The following is a 25,601-nucleotide window of genomic DNA, read 5'->3' as shown; positions in this document are numbered from 1 at the left end:
TTAACTTTACTTCAATTTCTTAACTTACCTTGTTTCTAAAAATGAATGACGAATACATGGATTTTCATACTTTGCTTTAAAAAGTGCAAAGCTCAATATTAATTATTTGATCAATAGTGGGCAAGTTACTACTAGGGATTATCAAAAATTCTTATCCTGGAAGATTGCTTTGTTTATGAACAAGAAGCAGGCGTAGGCCACTCAGTCCCTCAAACCTGCTCCACCATCTGATGGTAACCTAAAATCCGCATTCAACCTCCTCCAATAACGATAATTCCATAAGCTGGGTGGGCTCAGTAAAAATAAGGTACCACAACCTTTTCTTTGAGGGTGGTGACTTCATGCCAACATATCATTCAGGTGATTATCAACAGCCCCTTGCCACCGCAGCAATTCGCAAAGCTTGTGAATCAGGTTAGGCAGCAGACTTGCATTATTTGGGTTGTTTCATTCTTTGTGTTCTATTCTAGAAGATGATGATCCTGGAACTGTCCCAACCTTGATTAGGTTTTCCCATCCTCTTCAAACCTCCTCTCTGCTCCTCAATGATTTAACAACTGTGGGTTGAGTATACACTAACTTCCGCATTCATTTCTCCAACCACCATGTGACTCCAACAACTTGCAAGTAATTAAAGGACTTTCAGAAGCAGAGACATGAGAAATTAGGAGCACTTGGCATATGCAAGGCACTAGGGGCGTGAGAGGAAAGGAAGTGGAACATAGAGCAAGTGTGCCACAACACGCCCCCCCAACCCCCACAGAACACCACCCTTCCCCTGCCAAGTCCATACATAGCCCAATATCTACAATAACATTAGATTCTTCCCTGATCTCATCTACACTGAAAGGCACTTACCCGCATCTTTAAGCCATTCATCGTACAGGAGTACGGCTCTCGCTGTCAGTTCTTTGAAGGACATTTCCAGCAATGTACAAGATTCTCCTCAGGAGTACTTCAGTCCTGCAAACAAAATGTACTTCCTATAAATCCATTTCATTGAGGAAAGTAACGTGACACCAATTTCATTTCAAAAGCACCACAAAGTATCTAGGATACTTAACTAAGTACAGGCTGGCTTTATACAGTACAAGTAGTAATTAGAACCCACTGGATCTGCAGTTTAAGAATAAACTGAATTCAGTAACAATTGTCGAGAGCATGAACACACAGAATGGAAGGGAGACAAAATGAATCAATGTGAAGAGCGCACTACAGCATTTTCCAGAAAACAGGTTTGGAATAAAATTTAGGCAAGTCATGTGCAATCCCCTTTAAAAGCAGTTCAAGTCTAAGCAAACAAACTTTTTCAACAGAATTTCTGATTATACTAAGCCATTTTGATACAGAGGGATATAAAAGGGAGGGTTTCAATAATTGTGTGACCACCACAGAGTGCTGTGTGAAGCTTTGGGTTTCCCACTGTAGAAAGAGAGTTACCATAAAAAGAAAAAAGTGATTTATCAGGATGATCCCAGGAGTGAGATAAAGTCTTGAGACTATTGATTTACTGATAGTAGAGAAGGCTAACTCAATATTTACCTGATGCTTTAAAATTATGAAGGGGAGAGAATATTGGAAAATATTTAATCTCATTGTGGATTCTGATGAAGAGATCTTGAAAGTTTGAGTGTCACAAGTAGGCTCACATTAACACTGCAATGAATTAACTGTGAAAATCCCCTTAACTAGGATAGGAAAAGATGGTGAATATTTACTGCATGTAAAATACAGGACAGTGGAAAGAGATAGCAGGGCAGTGAGAATAGTTTTGAACTGTTAGATAAAGAGAGACAAATTAAATAGATCTAATGGTCCCCACTTCTACAGCTAAATAGTTCCAACCAAAAAAAAGAGACACTCCAATTCTGTGTAGAAGTGGACACAACAGACGGAAATAAAAACAGAAAATGATGGAAAATCTCAGCAGATCTGACAGCACCTTTGGAGAGAGAATAGAGTTAACGTTTCAGGTCTGAATGACCCTTCAGAGCTGGCAGAGGTGAAAGAAGTGAGAGAATGGGATGGAGTCCTTACAGGACGTGGGGTGTGAAGAGCTGTAGTCAAGGTCGCTGTGAGAGTCGGTGGACCTGCAATGGATAATGTTGGACAGTCTATCACCAGAAATGAAGACGGAGAGTTCAAGGTAGGGAAAAGAAGTGTCAGAAATGGATCCATGTGAAGGTGATAAAGGGGTGGAAATTAGAAGCGAAAATGATCAATTTTCCAGGTGCAAACGAGAGCATGAAGTGGCACAAAATAGTCGTTGATGTACTAATGAAAGAGTTGTGGGAGGGGGGCGGAGTAGGATTGGAACAAGGGATGTTCCACATACCCCAGAAAGAGACAGGCATAACTAGGACCCATACAGATACCCATTGCCACACCTTTTATTTGGTGGAAGTGAGACCAGTTAAAGGACAAATCATTGAGTGAGAGAACGAGATCAGCCAGATGGAGGAGAATAGGATTGTTTATGCCTCTGTTCGAAGAAGCAAAGAACTCTCAGGTCATCCTGGTGGGGAATGAAGATGTAGAGGGATTGGACAGCCATGATAAGGAGGCGGTGGTTTGGGCCAGGGAACAGGGAGTTGTTGAAATGGCGTAGGTCATCAGAGGAATCGCAGATGCGGGTGGGAAGGGACTAGACATGAAGAGAGAAGATGGAGTCAAAATAGGAAGAAATTAGTTCAGTGAGGCAGGAACAGATTGACACAATGAGCCTACCTGGACTGCCCTGTTGTGGATTTTGGGAAGGAGGTAGAAGTGGGCTGTCCAGGATTGGAAGACCATGAGGTTGGAAGTTTTGGAGGGAAGATGTCCGGAGGAGAGGAGGTCAGTAACAGTCCTGGAAACAGTGGCTTGATGTTCGGCGTGGGGTTGTGGTGCAGGGGGGAGGTAGGAGAAAGCATCTGAAAGTTGGTGCTCAGCCTCTGCGAGGTAGAGGCCAGTACGCCAGACAACAACAGCACCGCCCTTGTCGGCACATTTGATGACAAAGTCAGGGTTGGACCTGAGAGCGAAGTGCAGCAAGTTCAGAAGTAGATAGGTTAAAATGGGTGAGAGGAGCAGAGAAATTGAGATGGCCGCAAGTTCTCAGTGAAAAGATCAAGAGCAGGTAAGAAGACAGAGAAAGGAATCCAGGTGGAGGGAGAAGGGGGGAGGACTCCTGCCCAAAGGAGTGAGCACGGAGACAAAATTAACAGCAAAATAGAGTTCATCATCATGTCAAGCTTGAAATTCGTTGAGGTGAGGGCGCAAGGATACGAAGTCAAATCCTTTGCAAATACAGCATGTTCGGCTTCAAACAGGAGGAGGTCAGAGGGTATGGTGAATACACAGCGTGGGCTGGGGGAGATGGCATCCTGGATTGGTGTTGGTATTGATGAGTTGTTGGAGCTTGCATTCCTTATCACCCAAAAGGAAGAGAAGTTTCTTGTTAAGCTGTTGGAAGAGAAGAAGAATGAAATGAAACTGGGGATAAGGACAACTTTGAGATAGGGTGAGTCAGTGCTGCTGGAGAGATATCAAGTGTGTGCATATGGCGGCACACGGCACTCGATGCGGTGAGAACAGCAGTCCGAGGAATGTTGTATGTTCTGAAGATGCCTGTAATCCTGAGTGGATTTGAAACAGGAGGGGTGGAACTTCAATTGGAATCCATGTGGGGTGACAGATACATGTGGGGAGTCAGTCGTTGAGGAAGGAAATATGGCTATAAGTGAACTTTGGTAAACACCTTGTCGAACACCGCGAGGGAAATGGAAAGAAATGAAGGTGAACAGAGAGAGAGAGAGAGAGACAAATGGAAATTCTGTCGGAGAGAAGATCAGTACTTCTTCAGGGTAGGCATTCCTGGAAGAGAAGTAAGCTGTCTCTCAACACCAGGTTAAGTCTAACAGGTTTATCTGGAATCACAAGCTCAGGTGAGGAAGGAGCAGCACTCCGAAAGTTTATGATTCCAAATAAACTTTAACCTGGTATTGAGACTTCTTACTGTACCCACCCCAGTCCAAGTCCAACGCTGGCATCGCCACATCATGGAAGAGAAGTGGCAGTGAGATATGCTGAATCAGTTTACCAAAGTATGTCGAAAAACCTGTTTTAAGTCTTCAGGCAGCCTACGTTAAAATAGTTCACATTCCACATACCTACCTTTTCTCCCACACTTGAGTGTTATGCAAGGAGCATTTACACTGAAGCAACCAGGACTCTGTAGTATAAATCTGAACCCTACAATTCACTCCACATCAATCCTGAAAATCAGTCGAGATGGAGCAAATAGGTTTAGTTGCTATGGAAGCAACTCAGCATACTTTAAGAAAGGGTAATGGTCAGACAACCTGAAACCAAAGCAGATTTTTTTTTTTGTGGCTGACTTTGTTTCTCCTGTCGGCCATCCATGCCAGACTTCAATTGAAGCCATCACGCAAGAAACATCAGCAGTAAATGAATAGTATATTATGTACAAAAATCTGAGGACACGTACCAACCGACTCAAGAACAGCTTCTTCCCTGCTGCCAACAGAATTCGAATGGTCCTACCATATATTAAGCAGACCTTTCTCTACACCCAACAGTAACTGCAACATGACATTCTGCACCCTATCCTTTCCTTCTCTCCATGTACTCTGTGAACGGTATGCTTTGTCTATATAGCGTGCAAGAAACAATACTTTTCACTGTATCCCAATACATGTGACAATAAGAAATCAAATCTAACAGGCACGATCAATTTCTGTCCGTCTGCCACTCACCTGATGAAGGAGTAGTACTCCGAAAGCTCGTGATTCCAAATGAACTTGTTGGACTTTTAACCTGGTGTTGAGAGACTTCTTACCACCAGTCCAATGCCGGCATCTCCACATCAGGAATATTTCACTAGCTCTGATCCCTTCCTGGTGATTACTATTCTGCTCCTGATGACCTTTCTACAGGATTCCAATTCCCTCTGATTCTATTCATCCCTCTGTTGGTATGCTGTAATCACCAAAGTATCATTTTGAGGAATCTACACTCTACCCCCTCCAAGACAAACATACTCTTCCTGCAGTCTGGCACCTACCACTAAATACAGTACGCCAGACCAAGGCTCTATACGAGTGAAGCATCATTCCCTTTACTTTGTATTCAAAACTACTCCCAACACACTCTAGATATAGGCCAACATTCCAGGAGCCCCTTAGCACCTTTGCCCAAGCGTCACGTTGTGGGTATCGCTGGACACCCACATCCTTTGCTCCTCCAACAGTCCCTAGTCTCACCCTTAAAAAAAGGATTCTGCGCATCTTTCTTGGATCCGAAATGGAGGATTCCACACTTGACAACATTGAGCTTTTCTCATCACAACTATGCTCTCTCACCTAATCTCAGAATATTTGTCACTTCCTGCACCCTTTCACACAATTTACTTTGCCTAATGTGGTGTCATCTGAAAACTTGGATTATGCAACCCTATTGTGTCATCCAACTCATTGACAAGAATGGCAAAAAGCCAAGCCTCAGCTGAGGGAACACCACTGGTCATGTCCTGTCATGATGTGGAGATGCCGGCGTTGGACTGGGGTAAACTCACCTGAAGAAGGGGCTTGGAGCTCCGAAAGCTTGTGTGGCTTTTGCTACCAAATAAACCTGTTGGACTTTAACCTGGTGTTGTTAAACTTCTTACCATGTCCTGTCAATCAGAACAAACTCTATCCTTACTCTTTTTTCAATCAGAACTTTACTGTAACGTGTATGGAATTCCATACAGGAACATCCATATTCATCAGCTGTGTGACCTCGAATATGGCATTCAAACTCCAAATCATTTTCGCCGTCGTGCAAAGTCATTCTGTCCCAAATGTGAGATTTACTCATTTTTCATCACTGACATTAGGTGGACAAGTCTATAGTAACTTGATTTGTCACTAGCACTCCTATATAATCAAGTGAAATTTGCAATTTTCCAATCCCGTGCACAAAATTACTCATTTAGAAAACTAACACCATCGGAAAATAAAGATGAAACACCAATCTCAATGAATTGTCTAGTTAAGTTTTTTGACTCCACCCAAAGAATAGGACTTGATTTTTTTTGTCAGAGGGGACCACTAAATGAGGGAGCAGCAATATTGCCAGAATAAAAATCTTCTTTATTCCAAATCTCTAAATTAAAGGGAGAATGTTTTGATCACTAGAGACACTGCAGCATTTTTACCTACATCATAGCTTTTGGACTCCAGTCACTTCCTACATTCCCATATATGGTTCTCATTTCAGAAAATCCACACCATCGTTGTGGTTGGCAATCATTGGTATGGAACTCCAGCTATCGTTTAGGGGTTTACTTTTTATTCAACATTAAACCATGGCTGTTACAAACTTCCGGGAGACAAAGCTGTGGGATGCTTGAAGGCACCCAGATAACGCCAATCTGAATTACTATGGGTCAATTTGGATAAACAAGGAATAAATGAGGAGAGGAAGACGAGAAGAAGGGTAACACACTAAGCAGATGTAAACATTTTGGCAACAGCCGTAATGAATAGCTTAAAAAACATGAATTCAAGCCTCAAGCATGAGAATACTAATCATTGATGAAAGGTGCAAGTTCCTGGGGAATGCCAGCTGAAGCTGTACTATACCAGCTCAAGTGTGACCTTTCACACTTGCTTTGTTATCCTAGCAAAGATTCACAGTTTTAACATTGGGCAGGAATGGGACTGGATTCATTTGTGATAGGCCTCTCCCTGTCAGCATTCAACATCTGAAGAACAATCTCTGTGGCAGCTGTGGAATCACAAAATGGGCAAGACAATCCCAGCTAATGAGACAGTACAGGTTTGCAGTTTGTGCACAACACCATCACACCCACATGTAGCTAATCCACACACTGTGCACAAAATCTTTCCTCGTTGCAGGATGAGGAGTGAACCTATGTGTAGTTGCAGAATTAGATGTAGGTTTCTCACTTAAAAGGCCATGTTTATTTGTGCCACAAAAGTAGGGGAAGCACTTTAGAACAAGCCCACTAAAAGGAATAGACCTCGACCAAAGGGAATAAAGTAACAACCTGTGCTGACACACAACACATTTAATTAATCCTGATCCATTAATGGGCGTAGCCCATTTACTGCAGAAATAACCTGTTACAATCACACTAATACCAGGCCTCATTTATTCATAATTTAATCATATAATCACTGCATAGTTATTGTTGGATGCAATAAAATAATAAAAATGGCTTTCACTTCAAATGTTTTTTTACTGGCACTCATACTCTTACTGCTGCTTCTTAAACTTCCTGTGCAGATGCCCATTTTTCTCCCGTCTTGACAAAGGCCAAACTATACCCACTGAAATTAAAGGAAGGGTGGGGGAGGGGAGGGAGGAGCAGACGACACAAGAGTGTGAAACCAAAACCAGCCATGAAAAAGGAGGCAAAATGCAGGCAGATTTATGATCTAATAGTGCTGATCCCAAAGATGAGCCCAGTCAATAAACAAGGTGCCATTGTTCAAGCTTCTTTGGAACACTAGTCTGACAACAAAAAGGTCTAATTCTTGCATGCGCCCACTCAGACCTGTCCTTGTACTATCAACCCTGTCTTTCACCCTGTCCCAGTTTCTCGCACACCCACCCACCCACCAACTGGCACTTGTTCCAAACCTATCATTAACTTTACCAATTCAGCTGGGAGCTATAAAATAAATTGCAGAACCATCAGGAGCATAAACAGATCTGGGATTACAGGTCCGCAGATCCTTAAAAGTGGCAGCACAAGTGGAAAAGGTGGTGAAGAAAGCATATGACATGCTTGCCTTCATTGGACGGGGCATCGAGTACAAAAGTTGGCACTTTACGTTACAGTTATATAAAATGTTGGTTAGGCCGCATTTAGAATACTGGGTCCAATTCTGGTTGCCACACTACCAGAAAGACATGGAGAGAGTACAGAAAAGGTTTACCAGGATGTTGTCTGGTATTAGCTATGAGGAGAGATTGAATAAATTGGGATTGTCCTACCTGGGAAGATGGAGGCTGAGAGGAGACTTGATAGAAGTTCATAAAATTACGAGTGGAGATGTTGGGGGCGGTGGGGGGGGGGGGGGGGGGGGAGATGGAGGCTGAGAGGAGACTTGATAGAAGTTCATAAAATTACGAGTGGAGATGTTGGGGGCGGTGGGGGGGGGGGGGGGGGGGGGAGGGAAGGCAGTTTTTTTGTGTTTTACACAGAGGGTGGTGGGGGGGCCTGGAATGCACTGCCAAGTGAGGTGGTTGAGGCAGACATGTTAAGGGCATTTAAGACTTATCTGGATAGACACATGAACAGGCGGAGAACAGAGGGATACAGGCGGTTGGTCTGGGTAGGACAATGTGATTGGTGCAAGCTTGATGGGCCAAAGAACCTGTTCCTGTCCTATTCTGTTTTTTGTTCTTTGTATTTCCAGTGACCAGTGTTTTGATTTTTGCATTAAAATCTTACTGACATGCAAGAACAGTGCAGATTCTCAAAGCTAATAGACAATATTTAGACCAACCCAAATAACAAGATATTCACAGCTACAATTCATACTAACACCACACTTAGTAGCTCATGAAATGATCAGACCCCTCAGCAAAGCAGAGTGTGAGCAGGTAAAGCCTGCCCATCCTTCCACCTCATTACACCCTCTGAACTCCGAGTGATGAGATTGCAATAAAAATTTCAGCACGTACGTATTAACCTCCCCTTCCTTTTCAGTAAATTCAAATATAAATATGTACATATAATATCGGCAGCACATTTGATATTGTCAGAAAAGTACAAAGTCATTTTTAGAATGGATGTCAAATTACTGCTTGCACTCCAGTTCCGAATGGAAGTGCCTGTTTGCTAAAGTATAAATCAAAACTCATGTATACAGGATTTGATAAATTACCCAAACAAAACATGAAATAATGATCTAATATTAGTTTACCCCTGATTTTGATCAGAAGACGGCCAGGTTTTACAGCACTTCTCTCGGTATAGCGAAGTCCATTGGTCAAATTGGCAACTGTTAAATGTTGTGTATTAATGTTGCCAGGAAACAAAATCATTTGTGTGTAAACCTGCCAAATTCACATACTTGTAAACAGTTCATTAGCCTCTTCTCGGAGTAGTAGGGGTCCTGCAACTGAACTCAGCAGGAAAGCTCTCAGGGGTGGGGGGGGAGGGGGGTGGAGAAGGATTCAGGTTCAATCTACTTGCGCCAGAAGTTAGTCTCTGACAAGGAATAAAATGGCTTGAAAGCGAGTGGCACCTATGAAACTGTACTCCAGAATAAAGTAATCGTCTTCCAAGCAGAGGAACAGAAAGTTTAAAAATAATCAAGTGCCCATTGAAGCCAGATTCTATCTAATGACCGAGTATATAAAACATAATTGTCCAAATAATTCAATAGAACTGCAAATCTAAAAATCTACACAGCCTGTTGTCACCATGGTAACCAGCTAATAAACAAATACCAAAAAGGAACAATTGTTCGGATAACAGTTTAATCTTGTTTGCTAACTCTTAATTACACGATCAGTATAAAAACATTTCTTTCTAGAGAAATGTTCTCCAGTGGTTTCACCTCTATCATTCCATCACATCATCATGCAATCCTTTAGCAATTTCTCAGTAATGACACTATTAAAGTTGTATTATTCAATTACTAACAGTAACAGCTGCTATTATGAAAACAATTCACTGTTCAATCAAATATATAACTAAAGGGAAAGTGCATTCGTGGACACAAATGCAAGACTTCTGTTGGATGTGGGCAAAGCCAGCATTTATTGTCCATCCCGAGTTGCCCACAAAAGGTAGCGGTAAGCAGTTTTCACAGGTATTGGTGGAACGATGTAGAACAGAAGGATATGGGCCAATTAGTTGGTGAAGAACAGTTTGGGGGGAAATGGTGACGTAGCTGTCAGTCATCCAGTAATCCAGAGGCCCAAGCTAATGCTCTGGGGGATATAGGTTCAAATCCCACCACAACAACTGGCAAAATGCGAATTAAATTAATAAAATCTGGAATATAAAGCTAGACTTAGTGATGGTGATCATGACAAAAATCATCAATTATTGTAAAAACTCACCTTGTCCATTAATCCAGGAACAAAATTGGCACTGGAGGGGGTGCAGAGGAGATTCACAAGGTTGATTCCAGAGTTTAGAGGGTTGGCTTATGAGGATAGACTGAGTATACTGGGACTATACTTATTGGAATTTAGAAGAATGAGGGGGGATCTTATAGAAACATAACTATTCCCTTCGTAATTTTATAAGATAGAAGCAGGGAGGCTGTTTCCACTGGCAGGTGAAAACAGAACTACAAAGGGTCGTGAACGTAGCCCAATCCATCACGCAAACCAGCCTCCCATCCATTGACTCTGTCTACACTACCCGCTGCCTCGGAAAAGCAGCCAGCATAATTAAAGACCCCATGCATCCCGGACATACGCTCTTCCATCTTCTTCTGTCGGGAAAAAGATACAGAAGTCTGAGATCATGTACCAGCCGACTCCAACTTTTGAATCTTTGCCATCAGCCTTTTGAATGGACCTACCTCGCATTAAGTTGTTTTTTTTTACATCCTAGCTACGACTAACACTACATTCTGCACTCTCTCCTTTCCTTCCCTATGTACTGCGTGCTTTGCAAGAAACAATACTTTTCACTGTATACTAATACATGTGACAATAATAAATCAAATCAAAAATGGCACTGCCATGGTGACACAGTTGTCAAAGCCAAGCTCATTCTGGTATCTTTAATAATACTTAGTATTTCTTAAGTCTGAAGCAGAAGGCCTTTCTATCTGCCATGCTTAAGGTCTTCAGGGACCAAATCTTTGAGACTCTTTGTCACACAGCACCAGGTACACCGAATACTTCCGAATTTTTTTTCCACCTCACTTTCATGTAACTTTGTGTCATCAAAAAAGTGTTCATCTATTCGAGGTACACATAATTGCAATTTTCCCCCCACCAACTACCTGCAGTATTAGTCCACGGCCCACAGGTTGGGGACCACCGCTGTAGTCAATGCTGTAATGTAGGAAACGCAGCAGGCAATTTGTTCACAGCAAGCTCCCACAAAATAACAATGTGATCATGATCAGCGATGGTCACAGCATGACGTCCCTGCTCTCCTTCAAATTATTGCCAAAGGATCTTTTACAACCACTCAAGCAGACAGATGGGAGCTTGGTTTAACGTTTATTCCGAAAGACTGCACCTCTGACAGTGCAGCATCCCCTCAGTATGGCTCTGGTGCCACAGCCTTTGCGCTCAAACCATGGGAGTGGGATTTCAACCCAAAAATTGGAACAATACTGAACTCTGCTGGCAAAGATTTGGCGAGGAGGACTCCGAAAGACTTCCAGGAGGCATGCGGAATGGACTAACAGGTGACAGATTCAAGTCAAATGTGCAGAAGTGTGTAGCAAAATATTGTAAGAAAACCAAAAGGAATGAGAGCAGGTGCGCAATGCAAAGATCACAAAGGATGTAAACAAACAGACATTGAAGCTCAAACATGTAAATAAAATGGAGCCCGAGCGAGGCGACTTCTTGTGAGCTATCCCCAGCATACCCTCTAATTCCACGTCATGGTGGCAGTGGTTAGCTCTGCTGCCTCACAGCGCCAGGGACCTGGGTTCGATTCCCAGCTTGGGTAACTATCTGTGTGGAGTTCACACGTTCTCCCGTGTCTGCATGGGTTTCCTCCGGGTGCTCTGGTTTCCTCCCACAGTCCGAAAAACGTGCAGGTTAAGTGCATGGCCACGCTGAATTCTCCCTCAGTGTACCCAAACAGGTGCCGGGGTGTGGCGACTAGGGGATTTTCACAGTAACTTCACTACAGTGTTAATGTAAGCCTAATTGTGATACTGATAAACTTTACTCTCGTTCTCACTATATTCTGCACCCTCTCCTTTCCTCCCCTATGTACTCTATGAAAAGGTATGTTTTTGTCTGTATAGCACGCAAGAAACAATACTTTTCACTTTATCCCAATACATGTGGCAAGAATAAATCAAAAATAGATTTTTACCCAATTGCAGAAATAAAGCCATAAGAGTCTCAAGTACTGGTAAATTTATATGGTTAGGGTACATTGAATGTGCAACTTAGGTATCTCATTATGAAAAGGACAAAGCCGCAGACAATGATAAACATTGTTCCCTTCCATTATTTGAATCTATAATTGTGAGGGAATGGTAGGATCAGCAATTCAGAAAAAATCTAAGAGGAAAACAGCATGTTGACAGGTCTTTCAGATTGTGAAAGTTCTTGGGCAAGTGAGGAATGGGGAGGGGTGGAGAAGGAGAAAAGAACAAAAGAGCAGGGCAGAAGGCAGGAGATTAGATGACAAACAATTTCATGGTGCAAGGCCAAAGGGAGTGGTAATGAGATTGATCAAGAAATAAAAGCTGTGCCTAGATGTGTGAAAAGCAGGATCCTGAGAGCAAGGAGGAAATGAGAGAAACAAGCAACAAATAAAAAGAAAAACAAAATAGAAACAGGGGTAGAGGTTGCAATCTAAGACAGTTGAACTCAATGTTGAGTCCAGAAGGCTGCAAATTGAAAGAGTTGTTTTTCTTTGATGGTCACCCTCCTCTGTAATGTGGCTCGGGTGAGCTCTCATTTAGGATCCAGTGTTACTATTTTGGTGTCACTGAACAGTGTCTGTTCAAATGGTGCAAAATTGGTGTAAATTTAGGTTACAAAAAAACAAGTAACAATTGACTGCAGCAGAATGATCAGAAAATCCATTGGTTTCAAAGTTTATATGTCATAGAAGCAGGAGTAGACCATTCGGCCCTTCGAGCCTGCTCCATCATTCATTTTGATCATGATCATGTTGTATGATAGTTTCAGCTTTCAACATTCCTGATTTCCCTTTATGCCCAATGAAAGCTTTCAACTCGAGAGACAACCCTACAAGATTAGCTTTTAAACAATACCAGGTTACTATTAGTACTACATTAATATTGATGATGCATTTCCTATTAGACTTTATGAATTTCTTGTTACCGACAGGATAGATAAGCAAACTATACTTTTTTCCTTTCACCAGCCAAATGTGTTTTGAATTATTTTTAAAGTACGTTGTGGCATGCTTATCCAAACTCTTGGTATAAAATCCAATTTAGTAACATGCAACAAGCCCATGTTATGATTAACTCAGGTGGTTAGTTTATTTTGTATTCAAAAAGTGAGGAAAGGGGGCGGGGGGGACACACACGCACGCACACAGGATAATAACAGTACAAGTATTGCAGAGACGCAGTTCATGTAATTTAGTCAGGGGTCCACTGAGGAATTATTTCATGTAGAAGCTTGAATTCAGCTGGAGACTGGAGTGTAGAGCTCACTGTACAACTGGTGCTGATACAGGAGATAATTAGATACACATCTTCCATTGGTTCTCAGGAAATCTTCCAGCAGAGACAGACTTGAGGAGCAGCTGCTGTTCTGCCTGGAGGTCCCTATGCCTATATTCAAATCCTCTCGCTATGAAGGCCAACACACCATTTGCTTTCTTACTGCCTGCTGTACCTGTGCACTTACTTTCAGCAACTGATTCATGAGAACATCAAGATCACGCTAAGTATCCACCTCTTTCAATTTACACCCAAATCATCTGTCTTCCCAATTTTGCTATTGAAGTGGATAGCCTCACATTTATCCACATTATACTGCATCTGCCATGCATATTCCCACTCACTCAGCCTGTCTAAAAGCACCTCTGAATCCTTTTCACAGCTCACCTTCCCACCCAACTTTGTATCATCTGCAAATTTGGAGATAAGACATTTAGTTCTCTTGTCCAAATCATTAATATATAATGTGAACAGTTGGGGTCCGAGCACAGATCCCTGCGAAACCCCACTAGTCACCAACTGCCAATCAGAAAAAGACCCACTTATTCCAACTCTCTGCTTCCTGTCTGCTAATCAGCTTTCTTTCCATCTTTCCACCCACAATCCCATGCACTTTAACTTTACATAGTAATCTGCGATACGAGACCTTATCGAAAACCTTCTCAAAGTCTAAATAAACCACATCCACCAGTTCTCCCTGGTCAACTCTTCTAGTTACATCCTCAAAGAATTCCAGTAGATTTGTCAAGCATGATTTCCCTTTCGTAAATCCATGCTGACTTTGTTTGGTTGGACTACTGCTTTCCAAATGCAGTGTTACGAAATCCTTGATAATGGACTCTAGAAATGTCCTTACTACCAATGTTAGGCTCACTGGTCTACAGTGCCCTGTTTTTGCACTACCTCCCTTTCTGATTGCGGGCTTACATTAGCTCCCCTCCAATCTGTATGAACTGTTAAAGTCCAAAGAATTTTGGTAAATGACCACCAATGGCTCAACTCTTTCTAAGGCAACTTCCTTAAGAACTCTGGGATGAAGATTATCAGACTCTGGAGATTTATCCACCTTCAATCCCATTAATTTCCCCATTTCTCTACTAATAATGATTTCCTTCAGCTCCTCACAAAAACTTGTTTCTCTTCACAGTAACTGCATTGCAGTGTTAACGTAAACCTACCTGTGATACTAATAAACTTAAAAAAACTTAAACTTGCTCCAGGCAATTGGGTTTGAATCCCACCATGGCAGATGGAAAAACTTGGATCCAACAAAAAAAAACGTAATCTGGAATTAAAAGTCTAAGGATAACCATAAAACTGTTGTCGAAAAAACCCATCTGCTTCACTAATGTCCTTTAGGGAGGGAAATCTGCCATCCTTGCCTGTCTGGCCTACACGTGCCTCCAGACCCACAGCAATGTGGTTGACTCTTAAAATTCCTCTGAAATTGCTTCGCAAGCCACTAAGGTTAAAGGTAATTAGGGATGGGCAATAAGTGCTGGCCCAATCAGCGATGACAGCTTAGATAGGATGGACGTAGGGAAGTTGTTTCCATTAACAGGGGAGACTAGGACGCGGGGGCACAGCCTTAGAATAAAAGGGAGTCACTTTAGAACAGAGATGAGGAGAAATTTCTTCAGCCAGAGAGTGGTGGGTCTGTGGAATTCATTGCCACAGAGGGCTGTGGAGGCCGAGACGTTGAGCGTCTTCAAGACAGAAATTGATAAATTCTTGATTTCTCGAGGAATTAAGGGCTATGGGGAGAGAGCGGGTAAATGGAGTTGAAATCAACCATGATTGAATGGTGGAGTGGACTCGATGGGCCGAATGGCCTTACTTCCGCTCCTATGTCTTATGGTCTTATGGACTACATCCCATAAATGAATAAAAAACTTGCACACATTATTAATGTTTTCCTTTGAGAAGGCAGAGCAAAGTATGAATTTAGTTCCTCAACCATTTCCTTTGTTCCCAGTTTTGAATTCCCCCATTTCTGACTGCAATGGGCCTACATTTGTTTTTGTCAATCTTTTTCTCTTTACAAACCTATAGAAGCTTTTAGTGCGTTTTTATGTTCCCCGCGAGCTTACTTTCAAACTCTATTTCTCCATTCTTAAATCAATCCCTTGGTCCGCCTTTGCTGAATTTTAAATTGTTCCCAACCCTTAGGTTTATTGCTTTTCCTTGCCAATTTGTATGCTTCTTCTTTGAATCTAATACTATGTCTAATTTCCCTTGTAAACCATGGTATGGCCAAAGTTCCCTTCCCACTGTTGTGCCAAATAGGAATAAGCAACTTTTGGGGTTCACCTATTCATTCCTTGAATGCCTGTCCCATTGCCTGTCCATTATCCTTCCTTTCCCTAACATTTCCATCATAGCCAACTCATGTCTCATGCCATTATGTTTGCCTAAATTGAGATTCAGGACTCTCAGAATCAACAGCTATCAACTATTCTAGGATCGCCCTGGACTACAAAGATAAGCCAGCTTCATTCCTCTACTGAAAACTATCTTCTGAAATGTATTGAATTCAAATTTCACCATCTACCATGGCAGGATTTGAATCTTGGACCCCAGAGCATTACCCTCGGTCTGTGGATTACTAGTCCAGTTACAATTACTAGTCCAGTTACGCCATTGCATCCCCTGGTGTCCCGACTAATATTTATTCCTTTTACCTTACTGCACCCAGTGACATGGCAAGCATGGGTGCAATTCGATACACCCTATCGCAACAAAATCTTTTAACGGTAGCTGATGACTGTGAAGGTGGATGAAAGGAGAACACCATGCACAGACCCTTCTACAAGATGAAATGAGAGGTAGGAGAATTTGAGGCTATAGAATGCATTACCCAGTGTCACTAGTTGAATGAGTGCCTGTCAGCATTTAAGAATAGGTCATACGAGATAAGGAATAAAAATAGAAAATGCTGGAAACATTCATGTCAGGCAGCAATCATAGTGAGAATAAGAATTAACATTTCAAGTTGATGGCCTTTCGTTACAACAGGACAGAGTCAGTGATTTCACAACTTATTTACTTGTATGAAGCCAGGAACACTGTGGTAGCAGAGGCTGGAGGGAAAAGAAAAAAAGGGATGATCTATGCTTAAGCAGAGAACAAGAGGGATAATGACAAAAGGTGATAATGTGACAAGTTTTTTTTAAAAGGACAGATTAGCAAGAGTTATAAAATGATCAGAGAACCATTACCAGTACCTGGTGTCTGAGGAAATGGGAGCAGGGGTCAGGACCCAGTGTTTGGGACCAGATCAGAAACTCCAAGGTATATTATGAAGTTAGCCTAGACCCCAACTTTTTTTTGATTTTGGCATTAGGGAGAGCATAAGGTGTTTCGCTCCAAATTTGATTCGGTTGTCCCACTGGGAAACATTTTTAAAAAAAGATTTTTAAAAACACATTTAAAAAATAATAAAAATAATTGAAAATACATAAACAATGATAAAGTATGTTTTTTAACCATAGACCATAACAGCATAAGACATAGGAGCAGAGTTAGGCCACTCAGCCCATCGAGTCTGCTCTGCCATTCAATCATGGCTGATATTTTTCTCATCCTTATTCTCCTGCCTTTTCCCCATAACCCCTGGTCCCCTTATTAATCAAGAACCTATCTATCTCTGTCTTAAAGACACTCAATGACCTGGCCTCCACAGCCTTCTGTGGCAAAGAGTTCCACAGATTCACCACTTTCTGACTGAAGAAATCCCTCCTCATCTCGGGTTTAAAGGATCGTCTCTTTAGCCTGAGGTTGTGCCCTCTGGTTCTAGTTTTTCCTACGAGTGGAAACATCCTCTCCATGTTCACTCTATCCAGGCCTCGCAGTATCCTGTAAGTTTCAATAACATCCCCCCTCATCCTTCTAAATTCCAAACAGTACAGACCCAGAGTCCTTAACTGTTCCTCATATAACAAGCTCTTCATTCCAGGGATCATTCGTATGAACCTCCTCTGGGCCCTTTCCAAGGCCAGCACATCCTTCCTTCCTTAGATACGGGGCCCAAAACTGCTCACAATACTCCAAATGGGGTCTGACCAGAGTCTTATACAGTCTCAGGAGTACATCCCTGCTCTTCTATTCCAGCTGTCTCAACATGAATACTAACATTCTATTTGCCTTCCTGACTGCCAACTGAATTTGCACGTTAACCTTAAGAGAATCCTGAACAAGGACTCCCAAGTCCCTTTGTGTTTCTGATTTCCAAAGAATTTCCCCATTTACAAAATAGTCTATGCCTCCATTCCTCCTTCCAAAGTGCATAACCTCTCACTTTTCCACATTGTATTCCATCTGCCACTTTTTTGCTCAGTCTCCTAACCTGTCCAAGTCCTTCTGCAGCCCCCCCCCCCCCCGCTTCCTCAATACTACCTGTCCCTCTACATATCTTTGTATCATCTGCAAACTTAGCGACAGTGCCTTCAGTTCCTTCTTCCAAATCGTTAATGCATATTGTGAAAAGTTGTGGTCCCAGCACTGACCCGAGGCACACCACTAGTCACCGGCTGCCATCCTGAACAACTAGTTATCTCTATAGTTCCAATGTATTTTGATTTGATTTATTATTGTCACCTGTATTGGTAAAAAAAAAATTCCATTTCTACAAAGTCTCATCAAAAATGAAATCCATACATTATTGTTTCTTGCACACTATACAGACAAAGCATACAGTTCCGAGAGTATATAGGGGAAAAGGAAAGGGTGCAGAATATAGTGCTCAGTCATATATTCTATATTTCTCTACACCCTCTTAATATAAGCAGTTTCCTCAGACACAAGTCACCAAAAATGCACATGGGTGCTATCTTTCCAGCCTTTTAACCCGTCTGGACAGAAACAGAAAGGCAGCTGCCTTCTGACTCACATACAGCAGTTTTCAGAGACGGATCTACCTTCAAACAGCAGAATCTCCGAGAAAGAGACATATTACCTGGCAGATTCAAGTTTCCAAATCCAAAGACAGAAAGAGAGGCACTACTCACTCACAATTCCAAGCTTGATTTCTGTGCAAGCCTAGGTCAACCCAGTCACATGATTTTTCTATCAACCTAATCAAGCCCTACTCTGCAAAACACTAAAATAACAGTACAACATTAGCCCAGGTTAAAACAAACAATTAGGAGCAATTATGCTGATGCAGTAACAACAGGGCTGCTGGATGCACACAAAATGGTACTGTTAGTAAAACAGATCCTGCAGAAGAAATACGATCCAAATACATTTCTTAAAGGCATGGTATCGACGCACCTAGGAGATGGAGAATTAAAGTAAGTGACTAGAAACTCAGGGTCATGCCTGGCAGTGAGCAGAGGTGGTCAGACAAGCAATCGCCCAATCTGTGTTTATTCTCCTCAGTGTAGAGGAGACTGCATAGTGAATAGGAGTAATCGATCTGGAAATGCAGATGCCCCTCGGTTTCATCTGGAAAGTGCATTTGAGACCCAGCATGTGAGGGAAAGGGCAGGTGCTCCATCTCCTGCACTGTGATAAGGTGTTGGACATAATGTCGTGCAGTCCAGAGTAGTATGGAAAGGACAGCCCACTCAGAATGCTGAAAGAAAGGGGAAAAAGGTGTTTGTTGACGGTAAAATGCTGGAGGTGTTGGAAAATGACTTGTCAAAAAGTAGACACTGGTGGAGTGGAAGGAGAGGACAAGCAGGGCCGGATTGTAGGAAAGAGGAAAAGAGCAGAAACGCAGGAAATTGGATAAACACAGTGGAGATCTGTCAACCATAGAGGAAGGGCTTCCTACATTAAGGAAAAAGAGATAGCAGAAATATTGATGCGGAAAGTGACAGTGTCAGAATAAACAAAGCTGAAATGATGATCCTGGGAAAATGGAAATGAGTGCTTACGGGAAGGTGGGCGGAATCGCAACCAGATTGCCATAATAATACAGGCTTTTTAAAAATTCATTCATGGGACATGGGCATCACTGGCTGGTCAGCATTTATTGCCCATCCCTTGTTACCCTGGTTCAGAAGGCAGTTGAGAGTCAACCACATTGTTGTTGCTCTGGAGTTAGGTCAGACCAGGTAAGGATGCCAGATTTCCTTCCCTAAAGGATGTTAGTGAACCAGGTGGGTTTTTCCAACAATTGACAATGGTTTCATGAACATTAGTAGATTCTTAATTCAATTAAAAAAAAATCTGAAATTCAAATTCCATCATCTGCCGAGGCAGGATTTGAACCCTGGTGCTCAGAACATGAGCTGAGTTTCTGGATTAATAGTCTTGCGATAATACCACTAGGCCATTGCCTCCCCATTAGGACACACTTTGGTTCACAATTATGTGTTTTATTTGGAAGAAGTGAATGGAATTGAATGAGACCAAGACCCTGCCCATGTGGGTGATAAAAACCAATTGGTTTTGCCAAATGGCTTGTTTCTGTGCAACTTCACGCTCTAACTCACCCATTCCCTGTGAATAGATACTTAATTCTAACATTAGTAATAAACAGGAAATGAATTTTGCTGAAAATATCAAATTATTAGCAAGGAGGCAAAATATATCTGCCCGCACTTTCAGTATTGTGATGCAATGAAGTAGAAAAATTATAATAGTTTGATTTACTGTAAAGCAAGTGAATAGGAGTGCTCACAAGGTAGAGATTATCATGCCATTATTTACACACAAAAACAGACAAACATGTAGCATATTTGTCTTGGAGACACCTTAATTTTAAACAGACGTAAAATAAATAAAAAGGAAAAATGCAGGGTGGCATACCCACCAATTACTCCATTTGAAAAAAATCTCTGTCTAAATAATACAATCTTTAACAGCAGGAGTGAATCAGCAGTGCTGCAGAAATAGTACAGGAGGCTCAGCAGATACAGTAATCTAACAGAAGACACACTAGTTCAAGGATGGGACATTCAGGGTGGGGCGGCACGGTAGCACAGTGGTTAGCACTGCTGCTTCACAGCTCCAGGGTTCCAGGTTCGATTCCCGGCTCGGGTCACTGTCTGTGTGGAGTTTGCACATTCTCCTCGTGTCTGCGTGGGTTTCCTCCGGGTGCTCCGGTTTCCTCCCACAGTCCAAAGATGTGCGGGTTAGGTTGATTGGCCAGGTTAAAAAAATTGCCCCTTAGAGTCCTGGGATGCGTAGGTTAGAGGGATTAGCGGGTAAAATATGTGGGGGTAGGGCCTGGGTGGGATTGTGGTCGGTGCAGACTCGATGGGCCAAATGGCCTCCTTCTGCACTGTAGGGTTTCTATGATGCTGCACGAGCTAATGTTAAACTTCAGTAAACACAGAACTCCAAGAACAAAAAGAATATCTTTTAATCTGAAGCAAAGTACCAGCAACAATTCAGATTAATATCAAGTAGAACCTCCATTAGGACTTAAGCTATTCCTGAGCGTCCCCCAAGGGAAGTTTACACTTGACCAACCTTATTGAATTACTTGAAGTAGTAACAGAACTAGATCAGGGTAACATAGCATATGTTATATATTTGGATTTCTAAAAGCCATTGTTAAGATACCGTATAGTAAAGTCACCATACTCCCAGATGACCATAGGCTGCTCTCCCCTTTGAGGGACGAGAGCTGACTGGTGGTGGTTTAACCTGAGGGGCAAGGTTGTGAAGGTGTGTCTTCAAGAATAACCTCATGGTACGGGAATTGAACCCATGCTGTTGGTGTCAGTCTGCATCACGAACCACCTGTCCAGCCAACTGGGCTAACACCTACTTTTAAATCAGAGAAAGCTAAAAATTGGGAAGGTGAGAGAGAGGACAGGCCAGCAAGAGAGGGAGTGATAGGAAGCTCCAACAAGGTTTTCCAACAAAAGAAACGTGAGTATGCTGGAGGGGTGAGAGATATGAAAAAAAAGCCAGGTGTTGGCACTGGAATAAACTGGGCCAAACCAGAGCAGTATGCTGGAGATTAAATGGTCGTCCCATTGAGGTTGTCAATCATACACAGGACCAAGGGAACTTAAAAACTGGGGAAGCAGCATTGATACACCAAGTGCAAGGACAGACAAAAGGGACAACTAGGTGTGCACCATCTGTACAGGGGAAGAATGACCAGGTGGTGAATGTATTCAAAGATTGTGTGTGTAATGACAAAATATTTCCATGTGGGCAGGATGGCATAGGAAAAGATATTAAAATATGAGATACTAGTGCCAGTCAATCACTAATGGTGTGGGAGAGAGATATTTATTGCCCAGATGAATGGTGCACAATTCACATCACAGAGAAACAAAAGAAATACTTTTAATAAAAGTAAGCTTAGAGAGCAGCTTGAAGACGAGAGAATTAGTGACAGGTGGGACCAAAATCCCACCCGTTGCAGACATTCAATTCATTCCAGGGAGCGATATAGCAGGTTCACAGATGGCTGTGATGTCTACTGTAGTCGAGAAACTGGTAGAAAATCCAACAGTAAGAGTTTTAACAACACCAGGTTAAAGTCCAACAGGTTTATTTGGTAGCAAATACCATTAGCTTTCGGAGCGCTGCTCCTTCATCAGATGGAGTGGAAATCTGCTCTCAAACAGGGCACAGACACAGAAATCAAGTTACCGAATACTGATTAGAATGCGAATCTTTACAGCCAACCAGGTTTTAAAGATACAGACAATGTGAGTGGAGGGAGCATTAAGCACAGGTTAAAGAGATGTGTATTGTCTCCAAACAGGACAGCCAGTGAGAAAATCCAACCACAGGTTACCCTGAGTTTTTCTGGATTGTGTAGTGATGCTTTCACAGGCTTAGCAGCTAAGACAAAAGAAGGGGGAGTTGTGAGCCCTGGTGTGGCAAATGTGGCATCTTCAGCAGGTTAACTGAGAATGATGCAGAGAGTGAAACCGATGGGCTCAATTCAGAGGTAAAATGATGAGGGGCATAGATCAGCTAGATAGTCAACATCTTTTTCCAAAGATAGGGAGTCTAAAACTAGTGGGCATAGATTTAAGGTGAGAGGGAAGAGATACAAAAGGGCCCAGAGGGGCAGTTTTTCAGAGGGTGGTGAATGGCTGGAACAAGCTGCAAGAGGGAGTAGTAGAAGCAGGTACAATTTTGTCTTTTAAAAAGCAGTTAGATAGTTACATGATAAGATGGGTATAGAGGGATATAGGCCAAACGCGTAGTGGTTAAAAAAAAAAGGGTGGCATGGACAAGTTGGGCCAAAGGGCCTGTTTCAATGCTGTAAACTTCTATGACTCTATGAGGTTAACTGAATTACAGCAGTGACTCAAAATTAAAACTTTTATCAGACTGCAGATCCAGCACGAGAAGCTCAATACATTGTGAAATGTGACTGTGTTCGGGAGAACACACATGTGGCATTGTTAGTCATGAAGCAGGGGGATTTGGGCATGAGGAAGTACTGAAAAATTTAAACCAGTGGCTGAGTCATCACCCAGATAAGAACTGGAGTGAACTGAGAGTCACTGCAGGCCTATAAATGTATTTGCAGGGATAAATGAGGAAATTGGGGTTAGCAGCACACGATGCAGCTGTTGGGGAAACCGTTCCAATCCAACAACATCCCTATAGGTTAAGTCCAGCTAAGTTATCGCAGACACAAAAGGAATTTGAGTAACAATACTTTTCACTGCATACCAATACATGTGACATTAATAACTCAAATCAAAAAAAGTTTTTATTGAATTAAGTTCTAGTGATTGGAGCTCCCCGATCGTCCTGGTGTCCAAGTCAGATGGAACACAGAGACTGCAAGTGGGTGAATGCCGTAACCAAGAGGGATTCATTCCCTATTCCACATTTGGAAGATTGCATCAGAAGTGAATGATAGAAATTCATCACTAAAATAGACTTGCTAAAGGACTATTGACAAGTACCTTTGACTGAGAGGGCAATGGAGATCTCTGCATTTGTGTCACTACAGGGACTTTATCAATTCATAATAAAGCCATCCAGGATGAAGAACACTCCCGTGACTTTTCAACAGCTTATGAAACAGGATTGAGTCACTGTGCCGTTGATTTGAGGATCGAGTCATTGATGATTTGGTGATATTCAGCCAGAGTCGGGAAGAGTATTTTTGTCATCTAAAGGAATTATTTGGCTGCTTACAAGAAACAATAATGGACCTAGCAAAACGTGAATTTGCCAAGGCCAACATTTAATTCCTTGGACACAGTGGGACACCATCAAATGACCCCACGAAACGCAAAAGCACAGGCCATTTGGAGTTTTCCAGAACATATCAAAAAGAAAATCTAAGATTTCTGGGCACGAATGCATTTTATCGCAAGTTTGTTCCAAATTTGGGTAGTGGTAGCACCATTCACAGAGCTCTTAAACAAGAACAAGCATTTTATCTGGACAGAGGACGGCCAAACGGCATTCAACCATTTAAAAACCATGCTGATAACAAACACAGTATTAGCAGCACCCAACTATGACAAAGAGTTCAAACTAGAGGTGGACACCAGCGGCATTGGTGTATTGCAGAAAGATGAACTTAGCATTGAGAAAGTAATGGGATATTTCTCAAGAAATCTAAATAAAGTTAACGTTAAAAGTTTATTAGTCACAGGTAGGCTTACATTAACACTGCAATGAAGTTACTATGAAAATCCCCTAGTTGCCACACTCTGGCATCTGTCTGGGTACACTGAGGGAGAATTTAGTATGGCCAATACACCTAACCAGCATGTCTTTGGACTGAGGGAGGAAACCAGAGCACTCGGAGGAAACCCACACAGACATGTAGAGAACGTGCAGACTCCACACAGACAGTGACCCAAGACGGGAATCTGAGGCAGCAGTACGAACCACTGTGCCATCGTGCCGTATTCAGCTATTGAGAAAGAGACTTTAAGCCTGGTACTGGCACAACATTGAGATTTATGTTGCCAGCAACCCAGCAGAGACAATTGTAGATACAGGCCACATCCCTTTAAATTTTCTGAAAAAACCTCAGACCAGAACACTAGATTGCAACTATTCAACTTTAAAATCTTCCATGTTACCAGGAGAGTAAAAGTCATTGCTGACACATTATCCTGAATGTAAAAATGAGAATTCTGTGAACAGTGGGTGTAAATTGATGGGATATTCTCAATGTTAATGCATGCTTTTGAATGTTGTAATGTTTAATAAGAAAGCACAGAGAGTCGGTTCAGACTTGATGGGCCAAAGGTCTCCTCCTGCACTGTAGGGACTCTATGATTCAGAAGCATAGAATGCTCATATCTAAGATCAGAACATGGGGAGTCAAGAGACAAGTAGCAGAATTAGTAGCAAGCTAGCTCCAAAATTAAAGAATGACGGTTAAAGGTCATTCTTCAGATTGGCAAACAATTCTAGGTGTTCCACAAGCATCATTGTTGAGCCCACTGCTGTTCAGTTTACATTTGGACTCAAGAGAAACAGGACCTGAAAATTTGCATGTTCACACCAAATTGAGGCAAGCAGTTAATACACAAGAGCATGGAGAGAAAATACAAGAAGAAATCAATACATTTGCAGAACATTATAGTTGGTAAATGAATTTCCATATCGCTGAATGGCCTCCTTTCTGCACTTTAGGGACTCTATGGCAATTGTGGGGAAGTATATTGTGTTATAATGAGCGCACTTACTTCTGGCAAAACTAGTGTCTGAATGGTTCAGAGCAGGGGTTGTCCAACGTACAGTTTCCAGACCAGAATTTGACTTGTCAAATGTTTCTATCCAATGCTGCTACCAATGTTCAAAATACATGCAAGTGTACGGGATAGATTCTGTAAGGAGATGCTCTTCCAATCAAAGGCTGTTTCTCTCCTACGTGTTTGTTGCTGAGGCTCAAACGGCAGCAAAACCAAGAGAGAAACTGAGTGGAGCAGTGGGAAGGTGAGTGGTGGCACTCAGGCACCAGAGTGGTGCTGGTGAGAGGAGTTGTGGGTAGGGAGAGGATGCAAGCGAGCAACTGTTCACCCAGGGTTGGGGACAGGGGATTACAGTATAAAAACTTTACCGTGTTATTTTTGTTAACCCAACTTGCTTACGGAGGGAGCTGTTGACTGGGCCTTCATTTGAAGCTTGTTCATAAAAAATGCTATCAATCAAGACAAAAGTGCAATTCTATCATCTTATCTTTGAGAAATTTGCTCACCAGCCTCATGAAGGAAGAATTGAATTGTGTCCCCTCACCACCAGCCCAGTGATTGAGAATATTGAAATGTGGCCCCTCAAGTGAAAAAAAGATTGAACACCCTGGGATAGGAAGAGTGA

At 42.2% G+C, this 25,601-nt stretch overlaps 1 protein-coding gene across 2 annotated transcripts in view; it reads right to left on the bottom strand.

The window, feature by feature from the left end:
* elovl7a (ELOVL fatty acid elongase 7a) overlaps nucleotides 1–25,601 on the bottom strand; it is a 49,481-nt gene that overhangs the window by 17,400 nt on the left and 6,480 nt on the right. The window contains exons 1-2 of one of the 2 annotated variants that reach the window (XM_078218737.1): nucleotides 1,065–1,104; nucleotides 859–963 (exon numbers count right to left, since the gene is read on the bottom strand). In XM_078218737.1, the coding sequence (XP_078074863.1) occupies nucleotides 859–922 (64 nt within the window). In that variant the 5' untranslated portion in view covers nucleotides 923–963; nucleotides 1,065–1,104. Of the gene's footprint in view, nucleotides 1–858; nucleotides 964–1,064; nucleotides 1,105–25,601 lie in introns of those variants that run through there. The other variant, XM_078218728.1, reaches the window with a different exon arrangement.

This window comes from Mustelus asterias, chromosome 1, assembly GCF_964213995.1.
Source record: "Mustelus asterias chromosome 1, sMusAst1.hap1.1, whole genome shotgun sequence".
NCBI lineage: Eukaryota > Metazoa > Chordata > Chondrichthyes > Carcharhiniformes > Triakidae > Mustelus > Mustelus asterias.
Note: the sequence above shows the minus strand (reverse complement) of the source record. Positions and strands in the feature narration are given on the sequence as shown.